This window comes from Hyperolius riggenbachi, chromosome 2 (assembly GCF_040937935.1).
Source record: "Hyperolius riggenbachi isolate aHypRig1 chromosome 2, aHypRig1.pri, whole genome shotgun sequence".
Classification (NCBI taxonomy): Eukaryota; Metazoa; Chordata; class Amphibia; order Anura; family Hyperoliidae; genus Hyperolius; species Hyperolius riggenbachi.
The window spans coordinates 300,417,573-300,442,710 of NC_090647.1; the positions used below are offsets into that span (position 1 = coordinate 300,417,573).

The 25,138-nt window shown below is 47.9% G+C and overlaps 1 protein-coding gene across 5 annotated transcripts in view; it reads right to left on the minus strand.

Moving 5' to 3' along the window:
• The window catches only part of INPP5B (inositol polyphosphate-5-phosphatase B), a 187,539-nt gene that overhangs the window by 92,200 nt on the left and 70,201 nt on the right, over positions 1-25,138 (minus strand). Inside the window, exon 1 of one of the 5 annotated variants that reach the window (XM_068269029.1) lies at positions 7,684-7,852. The exons of the other annotated variants lie outside the window; for them this stretch is intronic. Coding sequence (XP_068125130.1) covers positions 7,684-7,735 — 52 coding nt within the window. The 5' untranslated portion in view covers positions 7,736-7,852. Of the gene's footprint in view, positions 1-7,683; positions 7,853-25,138 lie in introns of those variants that run through there. 5 annotated transcript variants of the gene reach the window in all.

A 25,138-nucleotide genomic window follows, 5' to 3' on the forward strand; every position in this document is an offset into this window, starting at 1 on the left:
GCTGTAATCTCCTTACAGAGCTCAGTCCAAGCTAAAGCAAACAGTTTACATCTTCACATGCCCATTAGAACAAAGCCACTTGTGCACTGCTTTTGTTTAAAAGTTGCTAGTTCCATGTCTGTCATGCTTATTATATAGATAGTTGATAAAACTATATTACCCAGTACCTAGCTACTCCGCCACTATTTTTTTTCAGCAATTTTGATCCTGGGTGACTGTGTTTGAGCCTGTGTTTGTACTTAAAAAAATGAGGATTTAATTTAAAATGAGATGCTCTTTATTGTGTAAGTGATCCATTGGCTTACTGTGGGTTTGGGAAAGTAATTGCAATCTGCAGAGAACAGTTAACTATCACAACTCTCTGCATATCAGGAACTGTTAGTGCCACTGAAATGAATGAGGATTAATTCTCAAGCCTGTATGCTACCCTATTATTCACTGTGTATTGCACTGCATTTTCAGCAGGCTACTTGCATAATTAAGTATAATTCCCTGCGAGCAATGGTAATTAACCAGCCATGCAGGCTGGACATCAAGAGGAAAGAGCGAATAAGCTCACATACACCTGCCCCTTCCCCCCTCATTCCTTTGCTGAGCTTTATAAAGCCATTTGCAAAGCACCCTTGTCCCAATATTAACGGACAAGACTTGTGCTCATACACAAGTCCAACTTAATGCACAGCCAACCGCACAACATGATCAACGGCACAAGCTGTTTACCTAACAACTTCGTACACACACGCCAACCAACTAAACAACCCACTCACTTAAATACCATGCATGCAAGCTAAATGACAAACTTCATAACATGTCCCCACTCAAAAACAATAAAGTTGTTCAAAAGACTTGTACACAGATTCCAACCTGCCTGATAGTTGGGCAGATTGATCCACCAGTTGGATCTGGCAAACAACCTGTTATCAGTTGATCATCTGGTTGTTTGTCAGTGGTACACACACCCGACTTATCTTCAGACAAGACAGACAAGTTTGGAAGAAAGTTGGACAGATTGTTGATCGGTGTGTATGAGCCTTAACACCTGTATGTCACCCAAAAAGGATCACTACTCCCCACCATGCAAATAAGCCAAAAGTCGACAAAAAAAGAATAATGTTAGGCACTGCATGAAAAATGTTACTATGCTGCATGACGTTGTACCGCAATGCTCCCCCCCCCCCCCCCCCCACTATGAACATCACATAGGTGATGCATTGCAGTGCAGAAAGCAGTGTTACAAAGTGGTCATTACACCGCACCATTGTAAATGTAGCCTTAATGACAATCGTGCCTCCTTTTATAAATTCAGCTTTGCAAATCATCATCTGTGTTCTAAAGTTTCATCTTCTATTATTTTGTAATGTTTTTGTTAAACTAAAGAATTAGTGATCCTCCGTCTGCATTGAAATGGTGCGTGATGACCGAATCTTCCCCAGTGATAGTCCACTTATTTCGGTGCCATATCTGCACAACCTACTGTACATTGGTTCCAAACTAACTACTCTGGTAAAATACCAATAATTTGACTTTCTGCTCAGAAAAAAAAAAAATACAGCTAGATTTCCTTGTACTTTCATGCCCACATTTTTTGCTCTAGGGCAGGTTGTCAAAGAAATCTATTGTGCATGATGACATGGAAGTATGGTACAAAGGTCTTATGGAAAGAACTGTAACAGGAGAAATTACTATTTCTCATCCGTAATGTAAGCTATGCCAATTTCTTATACAATGAAATAATGAAGTGTAGATGTCAATACTTGAGACCACTGAGGTGAATAAATATGAATAATACAGTATTGCTGTACTAACATGAATCCAGGCTGTTCAGATGCCATCAAATCAGATCAAAAGTGGGACCTATTAGGTAGGCAATTTACAGAGTGGCCCCAAAAATACTTACACATTTTAACATGGAAAATTTACACATACACATTTTATTACTAGATTTATATAATTATCAAAGAGCAGAGTCATGTTTGAATTATAAAATCACATTAGGTGATCATTGTGATCGTCATTCACATACGGACACTTATAATTTTGGTTAATTTGGGCATGAACAACACTGACTAGCGTGTGCACAGGGATTGCTCAAGCATGTCTGTCATATTCTGTGATTCTCTCCTGAGGCTAGGTACACAGTGAGAGAGTTATGTTGTGTTCCCTGTAAGCGGCAGCAACGCAATGGGAATGTGGTGATGCACGCTATCCGTGTGTTGCGTCACTTACAGTAAAGCATACAGTCAGTGAAAAGTATGCTTCACTGTACTGTTAATGTGAGTTTTATGCGGTAATTTTGACATTGCACTGCAACAGCCACACATTGCTCTTGCATTGCAATGCGACGTTCCGCGTTACAATGCACCACATTGGCCCACTGTGAACTTAGCCTGACACTAACATAACAGGGTTGATTCACAAAGCTTTTCTGTTGACTTATCTCACCTCACAATGTATCACTCCTTAAAGGGGAACTGAAGAGAGAGGTATATGGAGGCTGTCATGTTTATTTCCTTTTAGACAATACCAGTTGCCTGGCAGCCCTGCTGATCCTCTGCCTCTAATACTATTAGCCATAGCCCCTGAACAAGCATTCAGCAGATCAGGTGTTTCAGTGGTTCAGACTTATAAGTCTGATCTGACAAGACTAGCTGCATGCTTGTTTCTGGTTTTAATCAGATACTACTGCAGAGATATAGACCAGCAGGGCTGCCAGGCAACTGGTATTGATTAAAAGGAAATAAACATGACAGCCTCCATATACCTCTCTCTTCAGTTCCCCTTTAAATGACTTAAAAAGGAGAACTAAGGTGACAGTGTTAAATAAATGTGGATTTATTTTCAAAATGTAGTAGTTTATAGGCCTGGGACCTACTACAAAGCGCAAATCACTATCACAAGGGATTTGTAGTAGCACTTTGTAAGCAATTTTAGAAGAGATTTCCCTGTTCTTATACAATACATTAAAATGGAAATGCTTCCAAAATGCAGTATCGCAATACAGTCCTACGATTGCGATTTCCCTAATCGCAATCACTCCAGTGAGATCTGCTCCATCCACTTACATTGGCAAAACGTTTTGGGAAATCGCTAGCGATTGAAAGCGATCCCAAAATGCTGCCAAAAATGCTGTAGTGGGTCCCAGCCCTTAGTTTCATTCAATGTCAGCTCACATATTCTAACCAGCATTTATTGCTTGAGTGTTCTCTAGAATTTCTTGTTTATAGGCCCTTGTTTATATTTGTGTTGATGCCCATGCTCTTTCAGTTTTCATTTTTCACTGGTATCTCCTACTGGTGAACATACTACAGCAAATAGGATCCACTTTCACCGTACTCTCCACTGCACAGGAAATTGGCAAATTGCAGTTATGATAGCACTGTAAGGCTGCGTGCACACTTTTTTTTTTTGCTTTTTCTGTGCATTCGCGTTTTCTTCCTGCACATGCGTTTTTCGTGCATTTTGTATGTGGTGTTTTATATGCGTTTTATGCAAATCACTAGGAAGTCAACAGAAAGTGGAAAAACATCACAAAACATAGGTTTTTTTTTACAAAAACAGATGCACAACGCATTACGTTGCGTCACCATTGATTTTCATTATGTGCGGTTTTTTATCCGTTTTTAAAAATATGCAACAAAACCAGCTTGTTAAAACGCGTATTAAAAAACGCATCCGCATGCGTATTTTCATGTGTCCCATTGACTTAACAATATACGCGTTAACGCTGCGTTTTACGCAGCGCTAGCGTTTCTGCTTTGTGTGTTCCCTGCCTAAGTATGTTTCACTCAGTGCTAAGGATGAAGTAGGATGAACAGAAAATTCTCATTAAAGTGTATCCGAGGTGGCGTAAAATAAAAAATTAGATACTTACCTAAGAAAAGAAGTCTCTGGGTCCTGCAGAGAGTACATTTGAAATCGGCGCTGGTAGAATTGGGCGCAGGATACAGCGGTATATAGCTGATCCTGCTTCTGCACAAGTCCAGGCCGATTTAATTACTATTCCCCCTCCAGGCCGACATGGATAGTGGGGGAATGAAATAATTCGGCTTCCAGCGATTGCTGGAGGCCGAATTATTATGTTTTTAAGCAACTTCGGCTCTGTCTTCTGACGGAGCCGACGTTACTCACTGAGCGCTTCAATAGGAATGATTCCTATTGAAGTCTATGGAGGCGCCGGCTGCGCCCAAATCTAGCAGCGCTGAAAAGCACTGCTCCGCCTGCAGAGGTTTCCCATGTCCTCCTGGCCCAATGCTACTGCACAAGTGTGGTTGTACTCGCATGGGTGCAGTGCAGCCGCACTTGCGAATGAAGAGGAGCATGGCCAAGATCTTCCAGAGGATCCCAGGCAGCAGCAGCAGCAGTGGTGGTCTGGAGGAGGACATGGGAAGCCTATGGAGGATCCCTCTTCCTAGGCAAGTATCTTTTGTTTACGTACTGCGCCTTAGGTTCTCTTTAAAATGCAAAATATCACTGGCATGGGAAGAGGAAGCTGTGCTTACAAATCAACTACACAATGCGGATCAACAAGGTGGCAGCTGTGTTAACCAGCCGCCTGTAAAGTACTACTGCGCAGGCGCAGAACGCTCCTGACCACAGGAACATGACTGGGGAGCCTGCGCATACAGACTGGCCAACTGGCAGTATTGTCAGGCCGCCTAGCAGAGGATCCAGGCAGCCCAGGAGGACAGCGAGGGACCGGTCAACCTGAAAGGGTCTGGAGGAAGCCCCAGGTATGTATCATTTTTTTTTGTATTCATTTTGCTTGTTTCAGACACACTTTAATACTACTTTCATTTTTCACAGCCAACTTCAAATGCACTTTAATGATTTATATAGTGCAATTATCCCTCATCATACTGTATAAAGTAAACCTATGTAGACAGTTTAGATCACCCACACAACTGTTTCTGATCCTTTTGCCCAGAAGTGCAATGCTTGCACAGGTACCCCAGACATCATCTGCCTCCTTTCTGACGATGCAGTAAGATCACTGTCCCCTGAGGTCTACTGTTTTGTGGGAACATCAACGGCGGTTTCTGCAGCATGAAGCAAACTTTGCGGGAACTTTCTTTGAACCTAAGGCCCCTTTCACACTTAACGTGTTGCATCGCACAATAATGCCACATCCCATCAACTGATATTTCTATGGGGCTATCGTTGTGATGCTGCAAGACTGTGCGTTGTGAACCCAGAAGTGAGACATACTTTCATTGGAAAGTATGCCTCACAGCATGGTCGAACCGCAGCACTAATGTGCGGTGCGACCATTCAGGATTGTTGCAGAAGAACCACACCAACAGACATGTGAAATGTGGAAGGGACATGAACAGTTTGTACAGCTCTTATTTTAAGCAACAATAACTAAAAGCATGTACTTGCTTCAAGCTAGTTTTACACTGAGGCATTTTACTGCGTTGTATTGAAGCGTACATAAAAATATTAGTTGTGGCATGTGATGTAGCACATGCAAAGAAGAAACTGACTAATGCGCACCTGCAAGTGAACGTGTGCACTAAAAGTGAGGTCCATGGAGCTCTGACTGTGACGTCCATTTTTCTAATTCTGAATAAAAATTGAGCGCCTCAGTAGGGGGGCAGTTAACTTGCCCTGGTTGCCTCCTATAGCTGATGCACTCCACTTCGTGTTCCAAGTCACTCCAATACTTCCTCCTTCCGGGTTTGAAGGAAGACATTTGGAGAGATGGAACGCGACCTGAAGCACATTGGCTATAGGTGGCGACAAGGGTAAGTTAGTTGCTTCCCTGCCATGGCCTGCAAGTTTTACTTTAGAATCTAAATGGCAGAGCTCTGTGGAGCTCATGCCTAGTGTGCACTTCAAGAAACGCACTGCTTGTTCTATCATTGTAATCCAGCGCAATGATGAGGTTTGAACTGACCATTACCATGACATGTTAGTGTGAATGTGAAAACACACCTGGTAACACCTGGTAAGCTGAATGTTGCAGTACATCTCTAAAGCACAAAACAAACACAACAGTAATACTAATACTAGTAATAAATACTAATAATAATACAAAGACTTCACTAAATAAACAACATAATGACAACATACCATAGGAGAGAGCCCAGCCCTAATTCACTTTAGGGGACCCAGCAGGAAACCTTTTAGGGAAATTTAGCTAACGTGATTGGAGGGACGGTATCCACTTAAACTGCTAGGTTTTCAATAGGTTGTAGTAAACTATGCCCACACTTTTTGGCCAATCACAAAGCTTTGTTCTGTAAGAGGTTACTGTGATTGAAGAACTGTTCCCTATGAGGTTTCCTGCTGGGTCCCCTAAAGTGAACTAGTGCCAAGAGCCCTATCCTGTAGGTACTGTAGTGTAGAGGACTCAGTAGGAAACCTCCAATCACAGCACCCTCTAAAGCATGAAGCGCTATCATTAGCCGAATAGTGTGGGTGTAGTACTACAACCGATCTGTAACCTAGCAGTTTAAAGGTGCGTACACACATGCAACTATAGTCGTTTGAAACGATCGTTCCCCGATCGTTTCAAACGACGATCGTTTAAACAAAAGCAGCCAACGACTATTAAGTCTAACGACGGACGAGCTAGATCATTAACAACGAATGATCTAGCATGGCGGATTTTTTCCAACGACGATCGTTTGCAAAAGTAGTACATCGTTGGAAACGGTCGTTCGTACTAGACTTGACATGCGCATTTCACTATTTCTCCATGGAACTTTTCATTTTTATGCGCAGGCGCAATAGTTGCTTTTACGTGATGTAACGTTCGTTCTAACGATCTGATCATTACACACCTTTTAAAACTAACTTTACTTAGGTCGTTCTTTCATCAATTAAAAGTTCGTTCGTCATTGACAACGAACGATCGTTGTCGCATGTGTGTACATAGCATTCGAGGGTGCTGTCCACCCAATCACATTAGCCAAATGAGATTTTCTGTTAGGTCTCCTAAACTAGACTAGTGCCAATATATTAAAGTTTAAAATACATAGGTGATAGCTAACTGTATGCTATAATTTACAGTTCATACTTTAGGCTACATGCACCCTGACACATTGCGGTACATCAGACAATATAATGTCATGGCAAATGCAATGCAAATATATTGTAATGGTGTGTTTACTCAGGGGCATTAGCAGTGTGGTGTGAAGGAATTTGTTGGACAACATGAGCATTTACAGTTGCAGTGTTAGAATACTTTTCCTGAACTATGTGTTGCATCGCTCACAAAACGTTAATGCGACTTTTCCCCTCTGTTGCGATCCTGTTTTTTACAGTATACACTATGATCAAATAAGCTAGCCCTGCTACCCTATGTATTAATCCTAAGGTGTTCCTCTTTAACTACCCCAAAGCATCTAAGCCTTTTTAAAGTGCAGTTATGGGATCACATATACATTTATGTTGCACAGGAAAACACACATGAGCAGCAGCAGTCCATATTGGCAGCTCACAAGAGTGTGCCGAAAAGAAACGTGCCAAGTTATGCAATACAACAGAATGTTTACAGCCACAGCTATTAAACAGCGTGCAAACATTATGGATCCAGCAGCAGCAGGAATTCTGCAGGTCAGGGAGATCACAGGGAAGTTGGAATGAGCTGTCATTAGCTACATACTATCTGCATAGTAAACAACGGACCAGGCAGACGTAAAAAGTCCACGGGTGGTCCTGTAGGTACATACTACCTACCTCCTGCTCTGTGATCCATGGTCTGCACTGACATCTCCTCCCTCCCCTGCATCAACACTTCCTGCGCTGCTGACAGCGGACTCTGCTGCTACTTGTCATCCAGGGGCTTCCACAGCAACCTCAGCCTGTCAGCCACAACACTGACACACCCCACACGTCCACTAACCAATCAGCGCTGGCTCTGATGAACAGAGGCGGGACAAGCACAGTAACTTCACAGCCACAACACTGACACACCCCGCACGTCCACTAACCAATCAGCGCTGGCTATGCTGAACAGAGGCGGGACAAGCACAGTAACCTTACGGCCACAACACTGACACACCCCGCACGTCCACTAACCAATCAGCGCTGGCTCTGCTGAACAGAGGCGGGACAAGCACAGTAACCTCACAGCCACAACACTGACACACCCCGCACCTCCACTAACCAATCAGCGCTGGCTCTGCTGAACACATGCGGGACAAGCACTGTGCAGCAACCTCACAGCTACAATACTAACCGCACGTCTTTTAACCAATCAACAACGCTGGCTCTGCTGTGGAGACGGTACAACGGAACAAGGCAAGCACAGCCAGAACACACAACAATTTCACACCCTGTACGTTCACTAACCAATCAACGCTACCTCCGCTGTACAGAGGCAGGACACGACAAACGCAGTGGCAGCGGCGTGTAGATGACGTCGTGGCCATGTGACCTGCTCCTCAGACTAATAGACTATTGTTACATTTTTGCCATTTTGAAGAACACACAGTGCTGAGCTTTTGAGCAGTAGGCTGGTTCAGAAGGACGCTTGCTGAGCGTTTATAGCCAGCGTTCGGGGCTTGGTGTTAAATGCTCCCATTCAAGTGAATGGGAGCGTTTGTACCAAACTTTCAAGCGCGTTTACACGAACGCGGCGTTCGGGTCCCGATTTTTCCCTGGCGTTCAAGGAGCCCCTGGAAGCTTCCAGGGGCGGTTAACCTCCTTGGTGGTAACCCCGCAGGAGGTTTTCTCCGGCCCTGCTGGGCCGATTTGTTTAATTTTTTTTTTTTGCTGCATGCAGCTAGCACTTTGCTAGCTGCGTCAGCACACCGATCGGCGCCGCCACGCGCTCGATCGCCGCTATCCGTCGCGCCGCATGCCCCCCCCCCCCTCCAGACCGCGTGCGCTGCCTGGCCAATCAGTGCCAGGCAGCGCTGAGGGGTGGTTCGGGACTCCCAATGACGTCCCGACGTCGGTGACGTCATCCCGCCCCATCGCCATGGCGACGGGGGAAGCCTTCCAGGAAATCCCGTTCTTTGAACGGGATTTCCTGATCGGAGATCGAAGCGGGCGGGGGGATGCCGCTGAGCCCTGGGCTCGCTACATGATAAAAAAAAAAAAAAACTGCTGCGCTGCCTCCTGGCAGAATTTTTTATACCGCCAGAGGGGTTAACCGTGACGGCTAATGTCCCCCTAGCGGAAGAAAAAACGTGACACGAACGCTGCTGAAAGCACACGAAAGCGACGCCAACAAACTCGACGCCTCCAAACGTCCATCTGAACCAGCAGCATCTCCTTCAGGCAGGGGTCAAGCTTGTTTGTTTCTGTCTGCATGGGAAAACTGAGAACCAATGTTAATAGATGGGGCCGTGTCCACTCGAGGCCTCTTTCACTTAGCTCCCAACCTTCCCTCTTTTGGAGGGACAGTCCTTCCTTGGGAGCCCTGTCCCTCTTTCCTCCTTATTTGTCCCTCTGTCAGGGCTTTGTCCCTCTTTCTATGTAAATATATATATTTCTCTTCTAAAAAATGTTTGACTCTAAACTTTACACCCATCCTTTAAATTGATAAATTACTAATTTTAAATTGTTAATATGAAGGAAAATGAACCAGGATAGAAAGGACCAGTGTGGTTAGAATTATAAAACAAAATTTTTTTACTTATGAAATCCTTGTGGTACGCTTGACTAGGGGTATTACGGGGTGTGATCAGGGGCGTGGCTTAAGTGTCCCCCTTTCTCATCTCAAAAAGTTGGGAGGTATGCTTTCACATTACATAAAGTGTGCACAAACACGATTTTTGTGCACGCGTTATGACCTACAGCGGAACATTGGTAAGTTGTATTTTGACGCCGATTAGCGGCACTAGTTCTAATTCGCCCAGTTGGAAAGCGCTGGCGCTGGATGATTAAAAGCTCCCAGATGCGTTACAACATAACGCTCTGGAACGCTTTGTCTAATGTGAAAGGTAACATTAAACGGAAGGTTCGCGCAGACTATAAAAAACAAACTGCACACACCTGGGACTTCCAGCTCCTGGCAGTCGATCGGTGCCCTCGCCGCATCTCCTCTCCCTTCCTGCGTCCAGCGGTGAAGAAGCCGACCTCGCCAGGTTGGCTTCTGTGCGCTCCACGGCAGGGGGGTCACATGGTGTAGGGACATCATCGGGTCTCTACTGCGCAGGCGCAGAACTACTGTGCCTGCGCAGTAGAGACCAGATGACGTCACTTACACCACGTGATCCGCGCAGTGGAGCGCACATGAAGCCGGCCCGGAAGCCGACCTGGCGAGGTCGGCTTCTTCACCGCTGGACGCCGGGAGGGAGAGGAGCTGCGACAAGGGCACCGATCGACTGCTAGGAGCTGGAAGAAGCCCCAGGCAGTGGCGTACCTAGGGCATTTGACACCCGGTGCTAGGTATTGAAAGACACCCCCCACGGTACAAAAAATGGGCGTGGCTATGACCGGATGGGGCGGAGCTAATTTAAAAGTGCACCCAAGTTTTAGTCAACCTTTCTCCAGAAAATTCACATCATTGCGCAGCTTTTCTCCAGAAAATACACAAAATGTCAGAAGCTTTCAACATAAAATACACGTAATGCGAGAACATTTCACCAGACATTACACGTTATGTGAGCAGATTTCACAAGAAAATACATTCAATCATGTCGGCAGATTTGACCAGAAAAAAATCATTCAATCTTGCGGTAGATTTGACCAGAACATACACAATGTCAGCACCAGATTTCACCACAAAATACACAATATCAGTAGTTAAACTGACCACAAAATACACAATGACGGTAGTTAAACTGACCACAAAATACACGACGGTAGTTAAACTGACCACAAAATACATAATGACGGTAGTTAAACTGACCACAAAATACACAATGTCGGTAGCAGATCTGACCACAAAATACACAATATCGGTAGCAGATTTGAGTGTTGGCAAGCTGATAGCCTGGTGGGTAGGTGGTGAAGGGTGAGCAGCCTGATTGCCTAGTGGGTAGGTGGGCAGCCTGCTGGGTAGCAGTGGTGGGTAGGGGGGCAGCAGTGGTGGGTAGCCTGCTGGGTAGCCTGGTGGGTAGGTGGGCAGCAGTGGTGGGTAGGTGGGTAGCATGGTGGGTAGGGGGGCAGCAGTGGTGGGTAGGTGGCCAGCCTGCTGGGTAGCCTGGTGGGTAGGTGGGCAGCCTGCTGGGTAGCAGTGGTGGGTAGGTGGGCAGCCTGCTGGGTAGCCTGGTGGGTAGGTGGGCAGCCTGCTAGGTAGCAGTGGTGGGTAGGTGGGCAGCAGTGGTGGGTAGGTGGGCAGCAGTGGTGGGTAGCCTGGTGGGTAGGTGGGCAGCAGCGGTGGGTAGGTGGGCAGCAGTGGTGGGTAGGTGGGCAGCAGCGGTGGGTAGGTGGGCAGCAGCGGTGGGTAGGTGGGCAGCAGTGGTGGGTAGGTGGGCAGCAGTGGTGGGTAGCCTGCTGGGTAGCCTGGTGGGTAGGTAGGCAGCAGTGGTGGGTAGGTGGGCAGCCTGCTGGGTAGCCTGGTGGGTAGGTGGGCAGCAGTGGTGGGTAGGTGGGCAGCAGTGGTGGGTAGGTGGGCAGCAGTGGTGGGTAGCCTGCTGGGTAGGTGGGCAGCAGTGGTGGGTAGGTGGGCAGCAGCGGTGGGTAGGTGGGCAGCAGCGGTGGGTAGATGGGCAGCAGCGGTGGGTAGGTGGGCAGCAGTGGTGGGTAGCCTGCTAGCAGTGGTGGGTAGGTGGGCAGCAGCGGTGGGCAGGTGGGCAGCAGCGGTGGGCAGGTGGGCAGCAGCGGTGGGTAGCCTGCTGGGTAGCCTGGTGGGTAGGTGGGCAGCAGCGGTGGGTAGGTGGGCAGCAGTGGTGGGTAGGTGGGCAGCAGTGGTGGGTAGCCTGGTGGGTAGGTGGGCAGCAGTGGTGGGTAGGTGGGCAGCAGTGGTGGTAGGTGGGCAGCAGTGGTGGGTAGGTGGGCAGCAGCGGTGGGTAGGTGGGCAGCAGTGGTGGGTAGGTGGGCAGTAGTGGTGGGTAGCCTGGTGGGTAGGCGGGCAGCAGTGGTGGGCAGCAGTGGTGGGTAGGTGGGCAGCAGCGGTGGGTAGGTGGGCAGCAGTGGTGGGTAGGTGGGCAGCAGTGGTGGGTAGCCTGGTGGGTAGGTGGGCAGCAGTGGTGGGTAGGTGGTGGGCAGCAGTGGTGGGTAGGTGGGCAGCAGCGGTGGGTGGCCGGGCCGGTGCACCTGTAAAAGAAAAAAACCTTACCTGCAGATGAAACCTCTCTTCCGAGTCCCAGGCAGCCTCCGCAGCTCCTCTTGAATGTCCCGCGCTGTCTCCTGCTGCGTCATCAGTGCAGGGCTACGGGAAGATGGCCGCCGAAGCCCACACTGGAGACAAAAATAGACGGCAAGATGGCGTCGGCGGCCATCTTGCCGTCTATTTTTGTCTCCAGTGCGGGCTTCGGCGGCCATCTTCCCGTAGCCCTGCTCGGGTAAACTGAGGGCGGCTATCAGCCGCCCTGTCAGTGCCCGTTGCCGGCGCCCGTGGAGGGGAAGCGCCGAAGGAGGGGACCCAGGTGAGGGAGATGTGGGGGGGTATTTCCCCCCTCCCCGCCGACGCTGCCACCCCTCCTTCAGCGCTGCTTCCCCTCCTGTGTCATCAAGGCTTCTGGGGAGGCCTTGATGACACCCCCCCTGGAGCTGACACCCGGAGCGGAGCGCTCCTGGCCGCCCCATGGTAGGGACGCCACTGGCCCCAGGTAAGTGAAATTTGTTTTTTATAGTCTGCGCGGATCTTCCCTTTAAAGTAAACAGTCTTTCATGTTACGCCGCTTACTGTATCTTAGGAGCGATCAATCAAAATGCACGGATCAGCTCCAAGGGCCATATGCAATTAACTTTTTCACGTGACTTTTCTCCCACGAGATAATTTTTCATCTCCGATTTCAAATAACTTTTCAGCACTTTTCAACTAAAAAAAGTACCAAAAAGTTGGTGAAATGGTACTATCAACATTATTTAAGGTATTTTCTTGCTTTCTGGTGGCTTAAAAGGCAATTTATTGAACAGTTTAAAAATATCACCTAGGAGAAAACTCAGGTGAAAAAGGGAATTGCATATGGCCCCTGGTGTGAAAGAGCCCTGAATGTGTTTTTCCTATGCAGAAAAAAACAGCAGTGCAAGCACTGCATGCATTTCTCTAACAATTATCTAGTTAAAGAGACTGAAGTCTCAAAAAAGATCTTTTTATTCAATAAAAGTGTTTAACATAATAACCCTACCGAAACCGTCGCATCCCTGCCGCTCTAATCTAACTAAATACCCCCAAACTCCCCGGGGGGCAATCTGGGCAGTGATTCCGTGTGAGGCAGGGCTACGAGCCGCAGCTCTGCCTCACACGCGTCTGTCAGCACGGATCGCCGCCTCTTCCCCACCCCTCTCAGTCTTCCTTCACTGAGAGGGGCGGGGGAGAGGCTGAGATCTGCCGCTGACAGACACGTGTGAGGCAGGGCTGCAGATCATAGCTCTGCCTCACACGGAAGTGCTTAGGGTAGCAAAATCCACGACCAAGAAAGTCGTGGATTTTGCAGAGGAGAGGGAGGGGGGTGTTAGGGGGGATTTAGATAGTTTACAGCGTCGGTAATGCGGCGGTTTAGTTAGGGCTATTATGTTAAACACTTATTAAATAAAAAGATGCTTTTTTTGACACTTCAGTGTCTCTTTAACACCAGCCCATTGGCGACGTAATGCAAAACATCATTTTAAAATGTCCATTTTGCATTAACTAGCTTAATTAGCTTCCATGAAATAATGTATGTTTTCCCACATATAAACACATGCAGAAAAACGCGCACAGAAGATGGACTGACAAGTGTGTTCCCAGCCGTAAGCATGTTAAACACGCATCCAATTTTGATAGACTAATGGTACCCATACACTAGTCGATTTCCCGTAGAAATACAGCAGATTCGATCACTGTGATCGAATCTACTGTGAAACCGTTAATGGAAATGTTGACCGATCGCCCAATTTTCATTGAGAAAGTCGGTCGGGAGTGCATCGTTAGCGGTGTTCGATACGCCAACGACTGACGCAGCAGTAATATCACCTGTCCGCTGGCGTGAGTCCCCACGTCCCTGCAGTCTCACTTCTTCCGGCGTCTTCTCCATTTTCTCTTCACTTCCTGTCCCATCCTGTGAGAAGGCGAAGTTTAAACAGTAGAACACCCTCTACTGTTTTAACTTACGTTTGTCACAGGACGGGACACAAAGTAAAGGGGAGAACACAGGAGGATGCTGGAAGAAGTGAGAGACTGCAGGGACCCGGGTTCTCATGCTGGAGGACAGGTAATATCATTGGGCGGCGAGGCAGGCGGCAGCTCCACAGGTTGTGAATCGATTTCATGCTGAAATGGATTCAAAATCTGTGTGCAGTGTATGGGCAGCCAATAGATCCCTCACTGATCAGATTCGATAAGAGAGGGATCTATCTGTCGATCTGGTGGCAATTGACCAGTGTATGGCAGCCTTAATGATTGGCCACTTCCATGTACAGTAATATGAGAGCTTACCTACACAATCTTTTTAAAGTATTCAAACTCTGTTAGCCCTCATACTAAATGTTGGTGGTAAAACTGGGTAATGATTGTCCAATTAAATTTGGATGTGTGTACCTGACTTTAAAGCCTCCAGTGTTTCCCCGCAAGTGATTTGAGCAGGGAAATGCTGCAAGTAGCCTTGCCGTCTGAATCGTATTCAGACCGACTCGATTTTGCTTGCTGCATTTTACCGCGGCATGCACCCAAATTCCTATAGTCGTGCATGACACGGCTACAGGGATTGAAATGCGTACTCACATCACTGCAAGTGCCGGTGTGCATCTCAGTGGAATCCTGCCATAAGTGTTCACATCACATTCCAACAGAAGCCCAAAGGACTCCTCTATCTACAAGTAGTTAAACGATGAAGGTACAATCCAACGGTCAGGTATTTGAAATATACTAATATTGCAAAGAGTAGAGAGAGTCCCTCTGACCGTCTCCGATTTTTCTCGACCTCTGACAATTTAGAATGTCCGATCTGCATCGGTTCATCCTGAGGAGGACAAGGTATGGGAGAGGTGACAGGACTTGTCCTCACAGAGTGTCTACCACGTGCTTGTTTTTGATAACGGATACGGCGATCTATCCTTACTGCAAGTGATATCGCATCGTCAACAGTCTTAGGTTCAGGATGACTTAACATTACATCTGCAATGGGATCAGATAACCCGGATAAGAAACAGTCTAACAAGGCGAATTGTTCCCACCTAGCTGATACGGCCCATCGTCTAAATTCTGCCGCATAGCTCTCAGCGGTGTTCTGCCCTTGCCTGAGATTTTTAAGTTTCCTCTCAGCAGTAATTGCAATATCTGGGTCATCGTATATGATAGCCATTGATTTGAAAAAGTTCTGAACTTATGTCAATGCTTCATGACCAGTAGGAAGACTGTAAGCCCATGTCTGTAAATCCCCTGATAACAAAGTTTTAATAAAGGTGATTCTCTGACTTTCAGCCCCTGATGAAATAGGTCTTATCTCAAAGTAAGACAGACAGCGGTTTCTGAAATTCTGGAAATCAGATGTATGCCCTGAAAATGTTTCCGGCATAGGCATTCTGGGTTCTACAACTGAAGGGGACAACACTGGAACAGTTGCAGTCTGGAGGGTGCGGACCACCCCAGACAGCTGGGTGATCTGAGTCTGTTGGGTATTGACCACTGTGGTTAAATCATTCACCGCTATGATCAAGGCCTCAACCTATTTACCCAGTGCGTCCGTAGACATTTTGGTCTGCTGTTCTGTAACGATTTGTGTCAGCAATCGTCAGAATTGTGATTATTAGGTGATCTGCAGTATCACCTATAATGCAAAAATATACCGTATATACTCGCAAGCAAGCCGACCCGCATATAAGCCGACCCCCCAACTTTTTCCTGAAAAACCAGGAAAAAATGATTGACCCTCATATAAGCCTGGGGTAGGAAATGCTGGCCGTGTGATCCTCCCCAGTGTGTCCCAGTATAGTTAGTATAGTGCCCAGTATGGGTAGGTAGTGCCCAGTATAGTGTCCAGTATAGTGCCCAGTACAGTGCCCAGTACAGCTAGTATAGTGCTCAGTATAGCTAATATAGTGCCCAGTATAGCTAGTATAGTGCCCTAGTATAGTGCTCAGTAGAGGTAGGTAGCGCTCAGTATAGCTAGTATAGTGCCCCAGTATAGCTAGTATAGTGCCCCAGTATAGCTAGTATAGTGCTCGGTATAGTGCCCAGTATAGCTAGTATAGTGCCCAGTATAGCTAGTATAGTGCCCAAGTATAGCTAGTATAGTGCCCAGTATAGCTAGTATAGGTCCCAGTATAGCTAGTATAGTGCCCAGTATAGCTAGTATAGTGCCCAAGTATAGCTAGTATAGTGCTCAGTATAGCTAGTATAGTGCTCAGTATAGGTAGTATAGTGCTCGGTATAGCTAGCATAGTGCCCAAGTATAGCTAGTATAGTGCCCAGTATAGCTAGTATAGTACTCAGTATAGCTAGTATAGTGCTCGGTATAGGTAAATAGTGCCCAGTATAGCTAGTATAGTGCCCAGTATAGGTAGTATAGTGCGCGGTATAGCTAGTATAGTGCCCAAGTATAGCTAGTATAGTGCCCAGTATAGCTAGTATAGTGCTCGGTATAGGTAGATAGTGCCCCTCTCCTCACCCAACCTCCCCGCAGCCGCCGCTGCTATTAGCTTACCCTGCGGCTTCCAATAGTCCCCTCTCCGTCTCCCGGGGCATGTAAATAATTCACAACAGCTCGCTGCACGGCGGCTGCTGCGTGATGGCAGGAAGCTGTAGGCAGAGCGGCTTCCTGTATCGGCGATGTGTATCGCCGTTACTATGGAAACCGCTCTGCCTACAGCTTCCTGTCATCACGCAGCAGGCGCCGTGGAGCAAGCTGCTGTGAATTATTTACATGCTGTAACGATCGGTGGGCGCAGAGAGTATCTGATTACCGGTGATCTGCAGTATCGCCGGAAATACAGATATATACCAGATTATAAGTGATCTGCAGTCTCACCGATAATCCGATATACAAACTAACCTCTGTTCGCCTGAGTAGAGTGTAGTGTTTTGGTGTAACAGTAACACTAGGAGGCCTAGGCCTCAGTGCAGCAAGGAGAACTGCACGGATTCCTTCCGCAGACCTGAGCTCTCCAAGACGGGAGGAGTCAGACTGACAGTAGGAAGGAAAGTCCGAGAGTGACACTCAGGAAGAAGTGTCACTAACAGGACTGGGAACCGCCTCCAATCGTGAGGTCGGTTCTCGAGGTCAGACAAGCCAGATCGTACACACACGGACAGATAAAGTACAAATACAGTAGGCAAAGGCGGAGTCAAAGTACAGGCAGGGTTCGGCAACGGGGTATCAGATATATCGGGGTACAAAATCAGGAGGCAGAAACAGAGTCTAGGAACGAGCCGAGGTTCGGCAACAGAGTATCAGAAATATCGAGGTACAAGGTCAGAGTTCAGGAGGATAGTCGAGGCAGGCAAAAAGTCATAACAGAAAATCACAATCAAACTAGTACTTTAGCTATCAATAATCTAGCTAAGTGTAGGATTACAGCTCCAGCTGGTCCCGGCACACTTAAGGATCTGACTACGGATCTGGGTGCTCCCACATATGTGATCGCACGCCAGACAAAGAGCAAGTGAACAACCAGCAGTATATATACTCTAGGACCTTTCCAGGACCTCCCTAATTGCTGGTCCAATGAGAGCAGTGGAATTTGTCAGCTGACCCAGCTGGTCAGCCGACACCCTTCTAACTGCTATTTAAACTCTGCCTCTCTGCTCGCGCGCGTGTAAGTCTGAATCTTGGTGGACTATCAGTCCCAGCCACACCAGTACTGTCATGCAATGTATCTAGTGCGGGGGCCGCCTCTGATGCGGATTCCGCCGCACTGCCTATGCGGCATGCAGCGTTTTTTCCGCGTTGTGACGCCATGCTGGACGCGGAAACAGCCGCCTCACCTTGAGAGACGGCGGCATTTCCGCGTTTCCTTACAGTACCCCCCCCCCGAGGAGTGGACTCCGGACAACTCCTTCCAGGCTTTTCTGGATGTACCGTATGAAATTCCCTCACTAACTCATCCGCATGCATGCGGTTCCCAGGTACCCATTGCCTCTCCTCAATGCCGTACCCCTTCCAATGTACGAGATACTGCACCGAGTTCTGTACAGTACGTGAGTCTATGATTTTTTCCACCTCATACTCGGGTTGGGCATTGACTAAGACAGGAGGAGGAGGAGTGGGACCCAACTGGACTGCGGGTTTGAGAAGTGATACATGGAAAGACCTCACTCCCCGCATGCTGGTGGGAAGATCAACGGTATATGTGACATCGTTGATCTTCCTAGTCACAGGGAATGGGCCCACGAACCTGGGACCAAGTTTGTCAGAAGGTTGTTTCAGAGCCAAATGACGTGTAGACACCCAAACCAAGTCTCCAGGTTGGAAGCTCCACTCTACTGAACGTCTCTTATCAGCTTGACCCTTTTGATTAACAAAAGCTTTTCGTAAATTATCTCTCACCGTGCGCCAAATATCTTTAAAAGATCTCTGCCAGGCTTCCAAAGCTGGAAACGGAGAGGAGGCCACTGGCAATGGTGAGAACTTGGGCAATCTTCCAGACACCACCTGGAATGGAGAGAATCCGGTGGAGGAGCTTTTTAAATTGTTTTGTGCGAACTCCGCGAAAGGCAGAAATTTGACCCAGTCGTTCTGTGTTTCTGCAACATAGCACCTCAAGAATTGCTCCAAAGACTGGTTGATTCTCTCCGTTTGCCCATTGGTCTGTGGGTGGTAGCCCGATGAAAATGACAACTTCATGCCCATTTGTTGGCAGAATGCCCTCCAGAATTTAGAAATGAACTGGACTCCCCGATCCGACACTATGTTTTCCGGAATGCCGTGCAGCCGGAACACATGTGTGATAAACAGGTCAGCCAATTCCTGGGCCGAGGGGAGTCCTTTCAAGGGCACGAAATGGGCCATTTTACTGAAGCGGTCGACTACCACCCAAATGACCGACATGCCTTCTGACTTGGGAAGTTCACCTACAAAATCCATGGACAAATGGGTCCATGGCTCACTCGGGGTGGGTAAAGGCTGCAAGGTACCCACAGGTGCCAGCCGGGAGGGTTTACTCTTAGCACAAACCGCACATTCCCTCACGAATTCCTTGCAATCAGCTGCCAAGGAAGGCCACCAAGCACATCTAGCTACCAGATCCTGTGTTCTAGATGCTCCAGGATGCCCAGCATTTTTATGCGTATGGAACATCTCTAGAACCTGGAGACGGAACGGTAGCGGAATGAACAGCACCCCTGCGGGTTTTCCTTCTGGGATGTCTTGTTGGAAGGGAATTAAAGTCCCCTTCCAATCCTCCCAAGTCTCTGTTGCGGCCAGTACCAACCTCTGGGGAACAATAGTCTCTGGAATGGAGGGCTGTGCTGTCTCTGACTCAAAGCACCTGGACAAGGCATCCGCCTTAGTGTTCTTGCTACCCGGTGTATACGTAATAATGAAAGAGAATCGAGAAAAAAATAATGACCAACGAGCCTGGCGAGGGCTCAACCTCTTAGCTCCCTCGATGTATTCTAGATTTTTATGGTCAGTGTAAACCGTGACCGTATGCTCCGCTCCCTCTAACCAGTGTCGCCATTCCTCGAAGGCTAACTTAATGGCTAAGAGCTCTCTGTTGCCAATATCGTAGTTCCTTTCCGCAGGGGAGAATCTACGGGAGAAGTAGGCACACGGGTGCAATCTACCCTGCAAGCCAGATCGCTGAGACAGCACAGCCCCCACCCCGACCTCTGAGGCATCCACCTCAACAATAAAAGGAAAAGACGTATCCACATGCCTGAGGATGGGTGCAGAACAAAATAAGCCCTTCAGGGTGGCAAAAGCCTGTAACGCCTCGGGAGACCAGTGAGTGGTATCTGCACCCTTCTTGGTGAGACTGGTAAGTGGAGAAATCACCGTAGAGTACCCCTTTATGAACCTCCTATAATAGTTGGCAAAGCCAAGAAACCGCTGAAGCGATTTCAAGCCTACCGGCTGAGGCCATTCTAACACAGCGGAGACCTTGGCCGGATCCATGGACAGGCCAGTAGTAGAGATTATGTACCCCAGGAAAGCGACAGATGTTACCTCGAAAATACATTTTTCTAACTTAGCATACAATAGATTCTGCCTTAGTCTGTTCAAAACGAACCTCACATGGGTCCTATGTTCAGAGAGACTGTTGGAGAAGATAAGAATATCGTCTAGATAAACTAGAACAAATCTTCCCAACACCTCTCTGAAGACCTCGTTGATGAGTTCCTGGAAGACGGCCGGGGCATTACATAACCCGAAGGGCATTACCAGGTACTCATAATGCCCGTCTGGTGTATTAAAGGCCGTCTTCCATTCATCGCCCTTTCTTATGCGTACCAGGTTGTACGCACCTCGCAAATCCAGCTTAGAAAAGATCTGGGCGCCAGTGATTTGTGTAAAAAGATCGTCTATCAAGGGTAGCGGATAGCGATTTTTTACTGTAATCTTGTTGAGACCGCGGTAGTCAATGCAAGGCCGCAGACCTCCGTCTTTCTTTTTTACAAAGAAGAAGCCTGCCCCAGCAGGCGACCGGGACGGCCGAATAAAGCCTTTGGCCAGATTCTCCCTAATGTACTCCTGCATTGCCAATTTTTCGGGCCCCGACAAATTGTACAAACGACCCCGGGGAGGTACACAACCAGAACGGAGATCAATGGGACAGTCGAAAGGGCGATGTGGAGGCAATTTATCGGCAGCTTTAGGGCAGAAAACATCAGAATATTCAGCATACTGGTCTGGTACCCCTTCCACCTGAATTCTGGTTTGCCCCAATGTTAGCTTCCCCAAACACTGATGAAAACAATGGGGAGACCAGGAGGTTAACTGACCCGTGGCCCAGTCGATGTGCGGTGAATGGACTTGCAACCACGGCATGCCTAAGATAATAGTGGAGGTTGACATGTGCAGCACAAAAAATTGTAATTCTTCCCCATGCAGAACCCCTATGGTAAGTCTCACCATCGGAGTCTGTGACAGGGCACGATTCCGTTGCAAACAGGAATCGTCCACTGCCGTAACCTGAATGGGGGGTCTCACAGGAGTGAGTGGGAGGCCCAACTCCTGAGCAAATTCGAAGTTCATAAAATTAGCCGCTGAGCCAGAATCAATAAAGGCTTCAGTGGATACAGATTTATCCTCCCATGTAACCGTACAAGGGAGAAGTAATTTTTTCTCTTTAAGGGGTGCAATTTGCGTGCCCAGGGTGTCACCCCCCACTACTCCTAGGCAAACTCGTTTCCCGACTTGTTAGGGCAGTTTCGCACTCTATGCCCTGCTGCTGCACAATACAGGCACAGCTGTTCTGTCATTCTCCGCCTTCGTTCCACCTGGGTCAGCCTTGACCGACCAATCTGCATTGGTTCGGGCGGTGGCAAGGCCGGGGAGGGTGAGACAGGCGGAGAAGGTGTCACTAGGGGTGTAGCGGATGGTGCCGCGTACGATGTCACCCTGACACGGTGACTGCCCCTAGCCTGCCTCTGGTGGCGCAACCTGCGATCCACTCGAATGGCCGATGATATGGCTTCATCAACCGTCTTGGGCTCAGGCACGGTTAACATTAAGTCGGAGACCTCCTCTGACAACCCAGACAAGAAGTAATCCATTAAGGCAAAGTTGTCAAATCTAGTAGTGACTGACCACCTGCGGAATTCTGCCGCATAATCCTCAACTGAACCTCTGCCTTGCCGCAAAAGTTTGAGCTTCCGCTCAGAGGATGCAGCAAGGTCAGGGTCGTCGTAAATTACGGCCATAGCCTTAAAGAATTCCTCTACTGAGGTTAGAGCTGTATCGGTAGAAGGCAGGTTATATGCCCAGGACTGGGAGTCGCCAGTCAGCAGGGTTTTAATGAAGATGACCCGTTGGGCCTCAGTCCCCGAGGATCGGGGTCTCAACTCGAAATATGACAACACTCTACTCCTGAAATTCCGGAAGTCAGATTTGTGGCCGGAAAACTTATCAGGTACAGGCATACGTATGTCATCACTAGGAGGGGATCGCACTGAATCAACTGACGTCTGTAGGGTTTTCACAGAGCCTGATAAGGCATCAATTAAGGCTTTGTGCTGGCCCAGTGCTTGATGAATGTTATCCACCGAAGTGGCAAGCACAGTCAGAGGATCAGTGCGTGATTCCATCGTTTTTGTGGTCTGGCGTTCTGTAACGATCGGTGGGCGCAGAGAGTATCTGATTACCGGTGATCTGCAGTATCGCCGGAAATACAGATATATACCAGATTATAAGTGATCTGCAGTCTCACCGATAATCCGATATACAAACTAACCTCTGTTCGCCTGAGTAGAGTGTAGTGTTTTGGTGTAACAGTAACACTAGGAGGCCTAGGCCTCAGTGCAGCAAGGAGAACTGCACGGATTCCTTCCGCAGACCTGAGCTCTCCAAGACGGGAGGAGTCAGACTGACAGTAGGAAGGAAAGTCCGAGAGTGACACTCAGGAAGAAGTGTCACTAACAGGACTGGGAACCGCCTCCAATCGTGAGGTCGGTTCTCGAGGTCAGACAAGCCAGATCGTACACACACGGACAGATAAAGTACAAATACAGTAGGCAAAGGCGGAGTCAAAGTACAGGCAGGGTTCGGCAACGGGGTATCAGATATATCGGGGTACAAAATCAGGAGGCAGAAACAGAGTCTAGGAACGAGCCGAGGTTCGGCAACAGAGTATCAGAAATATCGAGGTACAAGGTCAGAGTTCAGGAGGATAGTCCAGGCAGGCAAAAAGTCATAACAGAAAATCACAATCAAACTAGTACTTTAGCTATCAATAATCTAGCTAAGTGTAGGATTACAGCTCCAGCTGGTCCCGGCACACTTAAGGATCTGACTACGGATCTGGGTGCTCCCACATATGTGATCGCACGCCAGACAAAGAGCAAGTGAACAACCAGCAGTATATATACTCTAGGACCTTTCCAGGACCTCCCTAATTGCTGGTCCAATGAGAGCAGTGGAATTTGTCAGCTGACCCAGCTGGTCAGCCGACACCCTTCTAACTGCTATTTAAACTCTGCCTCTCTGCTCGCGCGCGTGTAAGTCTGAATCTTGGTGGACTATCAGTCCCAGCCACACCAGTACTGTCATGCAATGTATCTAGTGCGGGGGCCGCCTCTGATGCGGATTCCGCCGCACTGCCTATGCGGCATGCAGCGTTTTTTCCGCGTTGTGACGCCATGCTGGACGCGGAAACAGCCGCCTCACCTTGAGAGACGGCGGCATTTCCGCGTTTCCTTACACATGCCCTGCGAGACGGAGAGGGGACTATTGGAAGCCGCAGGGTAAGCTAATAGCAGTGGCGGCCGCGGGGGGGGGGGGGGGTACGACCAATGTGACTCGCAAGCAAGCCAACCCCCCAACTTTTGGCCCACTTTTGGGGGGTCAAAAATTCGGCTTGCTTGCGAGTATATACGGTACCTGATTATGAGGTGATCTGCAGAATCACCTATAATGCTGGTATATCAGAAACTGATGTGACAACAAATACTGATGGTGTTTGGTGCAACAGTAATACTGATAGAGCTGTACCTCACCAGAGGAGCTGGTGGGTACTATCGGTGAAAGCCTCTCACCAGAGACAAGGGCCCTCTGGTGAGAGTAGAGTAGTCAGACAGATCAGGTTCGGCAACAGACAGACAGAGGCAGTACAAAATCGGAAGGCAGAGTCAGGAAAATATAATCAGGCAGGGTAGGCAACGAGATCAGATGTGCAAAGGTACAGAATCACTTAGCAAGAGAGTAGTCAGAACAAGCCAGAGTCATAAACAAATAATGCAGTAAGATAATGCTAAAGATAATCAAACAATTCCTATCTTGTGTGAAATCCCCGGTTTCCTCCCGGATCAAAGCACACCGGAACTATATAAGGGTCTGAGCGCTAACACAAAGTATTCGCAACAGCAGACAAGTTGCGAGTGACCTGCGAAGACTTATAAAGCAGAGGTAGACCCTCCAGGCATGCCCCCAGCAATCAACCAATGGGGAGCTGCGAGCGGCCCCTCTGACGTCAGCAGACCAGCCGGTCAGCTGACGCGCCTCCTCCCCGCATAAAGGTCCTGTCTACGCGCGTGCGCGCGACAGGGCAACCCTATGTGCAACTGACAAGTCCGTCCTCGACGTGCTAGACGCCTGAGGCCCAAAAACTCTGCTGGTATGAGCGCTGGAGGCAGCTGCAGTAGTAGCGCTGTTCACCGCAGCTGCCTTTTCCACATATGTTACACTCTTACCATCATTGGGCCTTTACCTAAACATCCAGACGATACATTTCTCTTAAAAGTATTGGTTAACCTTTATGATACTATACAACTTAGAAAACAGGATCATTGCTCTTTCTATCTCTTAACTATATCTGGTTATCTCTCTCTCTCACTCTCTTTCTTTCACTACTGTTATCTGTATCTACCCAACAACTCTCTTTACTTATAGTCCATTATTTCTTTCGGACTAGGGGCTTGATTCACAAAAGAGTGCTAACTGTTAGCACGGCCGTTTTCGTGCGAATTTTCGCAGATTTTTCGCGCGAATCGATAATGTTTTCGCGCGCAACCGCGAATTTTCGCGCGGAACCGATATCGTTTTCGCGCAAAAAATTGCATTTGCGCGCAAAAACGTTATCGTTTCGCGCGAAAATTCACGACCACGCGCAACGCAAAAATTCGCGCGAAAACGGCCATGCTAACAGTTAGCACTCTTTTGTGAATCAAGCCCAAGGTTTTCGTAGATTAACCGGTTCAGCGCCGCAGTCCGAAAATCTCATGCATCCGAGCAACGTTCACCTCCCATTCATTCGCCTATAACTTTATTGCTACTTATCACAATGAATTGATCTAGATCTTGTTTTTTCCGCCACTAATTAGGCTTTCTTTGGGTGCTACATTTTGCTAAGAATTATTTTTTTCTAAATCCATTTTAACAGGAAGATTAAGAAAGAAATGAAAAAAAATTATTATTTCTCAGTTTTAGGCCATTATAGTTTGAAATTAATATACGCTACCATAATTAAAACTCATGTATTTTATATGCCCATCTGTCCC